Genomic DNA, 4,141 nt, shown 5'->3' with positions numbered 1-4,141 from the left:
TTTTTTTTTTTTAGTTTTGCTTTGTATTTTTTTTTTTCTTTCAAGTCATTTGCCTTAGAGGTCTGTTGGCGACCTTTGCTATGATGAGGAGGTTTTGTATGTGTAGCTTTGTGAAGGTAGAAGAGTTGGTGCCGAGGGCTTAACATTTAGTATTCGTTATTTTGGGAGGATAAGAAAAAAAAACAAAAAAAAAAACCCAAAAAACCAAAAACAACAGCAAAACAACAACCGAAAAAAACATAAAGGAAAAAAGGAAAAGGAAAGTTGTCCCACCTGGTATTCAGCAGGCTGCAATGGCTGAAGCTAAAGAGTTTCTCGTTGTCGAACTTTTGAGAGAGAAAAATGAACAAACAAATGCGTAACGCCAGAACCATCCTTATCGGGAGCGCTAGAGTTCTTGCAGCTTTTCCCCCTTTCCTTTCACCTCATTCCCGTCATTCAATCGTTCTTTTTTAAAGGAGAAGTTTCTAAGGATTGTGGCTCTTGGGATGACATCCGGACAGGGCGATCGCATCGCGCCATCCCCCGGCGCGGCAGCACGTTACTGTACAGCTTCACCAGTTCCTTTGTCATGGCACACACAGGTCCCCGTGTCTGCGACAAGCGCACGTCGGGATCGTCCCGCTCTGCAGCAGGGCTCCGCTCGGAGCCGCCGGGCGCAGTTCGTTCCCAAGGTGACATTGTCTTAGGGCGGGAGAGATGTTAGATTTACTCATTTCTGTACACCGTAACAACAAGCAGACTAGATGATCATCACTTACTTAGACCCAGTTCGCTTCGAGCTACCACACGGCCGCTTCGTTCATTTCTGGTGGGTGTGACAAGTGATTGCCGTAGTTAGCACCGCCGTTGACGGATATCGAGGAGAACGGAGGACTGGGGCCGAACACTTCCGCGGACATGGAGTGCAGGGAGCCGGGCAGGCTGGGCTCGGGGCTGGGCGAGTCCCCGGCGGGGTGAGCCAGCATGTCGGGGAAGCGCTGCGCCTCGCCGGGCGGGTGGTGCCCGGGCAGCGGGTGTTCCAGCGCGCCCAGCGGCGTGCCCGGCGGGCCGCCCGCCGCCCCGAACGGCAGCTCCACCGGCGTCTGCGCCTGCGAGGAGGGCGGGCCTTGCGGGAAGAACTCGTAGTTGCCCCCGGGGCCGTAGTACTCGCTCTGGTAATCTGGCGGCAAGGAGAGACACGGGCGGTAGCGCGGAGGACGAGCGCCCGAGCGTAACGGAGAGGAGGAGAGGCGCGGCGCGGCGGGGCCGGGCGCTGCGGGCAACGGGGCCGCGGGACCGCACCCGGCAGCGGCGCCCCGGGCCGCACCGAGGGCAGCGCAGCGGCACGGCCAGAACCGGGAACCGCAACGCCCGCGGCGGGGAACCGAGCCCGGCGGCCCGGAGCTGGGGCAGCGCCCGCTGCGAGCCGGGCCCCGTGCGCGGCTGGGAGAGCGGCGGCTGCGATTTCCCCGGCTGCGGTTCCCCCGGCTGCGGTTCCCGGCCGCGCTGCCCGCCCCGCCCCGCGCACCGGACGGAGAGCGGCGGCCGCGTACCCACCTCCGTAGAAGGAGAAGGGCCCGTTGGGGAGCAGCTCGCCGGGCTCCAGGCGGTCCACCAGCGGCCGCATCCTGCGCGGGCTGCGGAAGAAGGCGTGCCGGCGGGCGCCCAGCGCGCTCAGCTGCTTCATGCGGCGCTCCTTGGAGCGGCGGTTCTGGAACCACACCTGTACGCGGGGGGGGGAAAGGTGGGTCGGTCACGGGCACAGCACCGGTACCGGGAACCACGCGCCACCGCGGCGGGTCAGGAACGAGCACGCTCCTTCCCGGCGCCCCGACGGGATGGCTCCCGCTCCTGCTCCCTCGCTCCGAGCATCTCCCATCCAACCTCGCCTTTAATGGTCCTTTAACCCCCCATTACCCTCAGCGCTGCGGGTTTATAAACCTTTTAATAATTCCAGCGCATCGTCATCCTTATTTACGCATTAACCCCTCCCGTCTCCGCTTATTAATTCCGCTGCCGTTGGCGGCCCCGTTAGGACCCTCCCTGGCTGCCGCGAGCTCCGCGGGGCCGCGAGGAACGGCCCGCGCCCGGTACCTGGATGACGCGCATGTTGAGGCCGGTCTCCTGCGCCAGCTGCTCCCTGATGTGCCGCGTGGGTTTGGGGGTGGCCGCGAAGGCGGCCTTCAGAGTCTCTAGCTGTTTGGCTTTGATGGTGGTGCGGGGCCCCCGCCGCTTGGCCCCCAGGTTCTGGTCGTCGTTCTCGTTGCTGCCCGTCTCCTTGTCGGACACGTTGGCGCTCTCCGAGTCCTTGGCGTCGTCCTGGGAGGGGTCTTGGGAGTCGGGGGACAGGCTGGGGTCACTGCCGGTGGTAGCTGCGGGCAGCGAAGGGCCGAGAGTCAGCGGGGGTTCGGGAACGGGGCGGGGGGAGAGGGGAAGGGACGGGAGAGGGAGAGCCGCCGCCCCGCGCTCCCTCACCTGAATGCAGGCTGTTTTCTTTGGCAGTATTGCTGTTATTTAGGTAATCTTCTTTGCAGACGAACTTGTTTTCGTCTATGATATAGAGCTCCTCGCCGGTGGAGAGCTGCTTGTTGCACATCATACACGTAAAACAGTTCAAGTGGAACACTTTGCTCCGCGCCCTGCGGACCAGGTCGCTGGGGGAGATGCCCTGGGCACAGCCCGCGCACTTGGTCCCGAAACACCTGCGGGGAGAGGCGGCGGGTAGGGGCGGAACGAGGGCAGCGAGCGGGCAGCGCCCTGCGCCCGCCCCGACGGGAGAGCGGCGGCCCCGGAACCGCATCGAACCGAAACAAACGAAAACCAAACCGAAACCACGGTAAATAAATCCAAAACGCACACACGGAAGAAAAAAAAACAAAAAACAAACAAACAAAAAAAAAACAACAACAACAAAAAAAGAAAAACCAAAACAAACCCAACCCCAAACCATCCCTCCTCCGCGCTCCCTTTTCCCAGCGAGCGCCCGCCTGACTTACATCTTGCAAAACGATACAAGAAAACACAACCGCTGCGATCGGGACCGAGGGCAAACGCCGGGAAGATGAATTCAGCACCGGGCTGCGCGGGGCGGCTTTCCCCTTCGCGCCCCGATAACGGCACCGACAAACGGGAGCGGAGCTCGGCGCCGCGATGGCCGCGCGCTGCCGGAGGAACGGGCGCTGCGGGGCCGCCCGGGGGCCGCGGCCGCTCCGCGCTGCACCGCCGGCGGCGGGGCCGGGCCCGGGGCACGGCCCGATATCGCGGCCGGGACGGACCGGGGCTCCGCGGCGGCCCCGCGGGGCTCGGCCCAGCCGGGAGCTCCCGCAGCCGGGCCCCGACCCAGGCCCGCGGCGTTCCCCGCAGCGCTGCTCCCCGAGGCGCGGCCGTGGCCGTGGGGTCGCTCCGCGCAGCCCCGGGCGGGTTCGGAACCGCTGCTGCTGGGGACGGCGCCGGGAGCCGGAGCGCGGCCCGATATCACGGTGAGAACGGGGCTCCGAGGCGAGGGAAAAAATAAACGGACGGGAAAAAAATGGAAAACGGATCGAAAAGAGCCGCGGCTCCGGGCGGCGGTTGCGGTACTTACCGAAAGAAGTCGTTTTTGCAGTAAAGCTTGCCTTCTCGCGAAAAGCATTTCTCTGTCAAATTGCATTTACATTCACAGCACTGAACACACTTCACATGCCAAGCCCTGTCCAGTACATTCAACAAGAACCGGTCCAAGATTGGCCTTTTGCAGCCCGCACAGTGAACCATTGTCTTTGGTTATTTCTGAGAGTGGGGTATCGGCGTCCCAGATGGCAAGCGAAAAATCGAAATAAAAATAAAAAGACGACAACACCGGCGTAGGTTTGCTTTTTTTTTTTTTTTTTTGATGTGTGTATGTTATTATTATTTAAAAAGGAAAAAAAAAAAGCCTTGGAGAAGCGGAAGAGAAGAAAAAAGAACGGGAGGGAGAAAGCCTTCGTTCGGTCGCTGTCCCAGGGCCGCCCACCGCGGGTCCCGGGCCCGGCCCGGCTGAGGCCGACGCGCGGCGGCGCAGAAATCGGCGCTCAGAAAAAAAATGAAAACGGCGATAATGAAAAAACCGCCGAGAAGCGTGACGAGTTTTTTCTCAGGTCTGAGGTAGAGCAGTCAGAAGTCAAAGTGCATCTGCTTTTCC

The 4,141-nt window shown here is 61.3% G+C and overlaps 1 protein-coding gene across 3 annotated transcripts in view; it reads right to left on the bottom strand.

The window, feature by feature from the left end:
- The window catches only part of LHX1 (LIM homeobox 1), a 4,601-nt gene extending 766 nt beyond the window's left edge, over nucleotides 1-3,835 (bottom strand). The window contains exons 1-6 of one of the 3 annotated variants that reach the window (XM_021415757.1): nucleotides 3,566-3,835; nucleotides 2,458-2,684; nucleotides 2,077-2,354; nucleotides 1,540-1,705; nucleotides 762-1,162; nucleotides 1-684 (exon numbers count right to left, since the gene is read on the bottom strand). In XM_021415757.1, the coding sequence (XP_021271432.1) occupies nucleotides 783-1,162; nucleotides 1,540-1,705; nucleotides 2,077-2,354; nucleotides 2,458-2,684; nucleotides 3,566-3,735 (1,221 nt within the window). In that variant the 5' untranslated portion in view covers nucleotides 3,736-3,835 and the 3' untranslated portion in view covers nucleotides 1-684; nucleotides 762-782. Of the gene's footprint in view, nucleotides 1,163-1,539; nucleotides 1,706-2,076; nucleotides 2,355-2,457; nucleotides 2,685-3,565 lie in introns of all 3 variants that reach the window. The other 2 variants (XR_002444018.1, XM_021415756.1) reach the window with 2 other exon arrangements.

The sequence above is a fragment of the Numida meleagris genome, chromosome 18 (genome assembly GCF_002078875.1).
Source record: "Numida meleagris isolate 19003 breed g44 Domestic line chromosome 18, NumMel1.0, whole genome shotgun sequence".
NCBI classification, from domain to species: domain Eukaryota; kingdom Metazoa; phylum Chordata; class Aves; order Galliformes; family Numididae; genus Numida; species Numida meleagris.
Note: the sequence above shows the minus strand (reverse complement) of the source record. Positions and strands in the feature narration are given on the sequence as shown.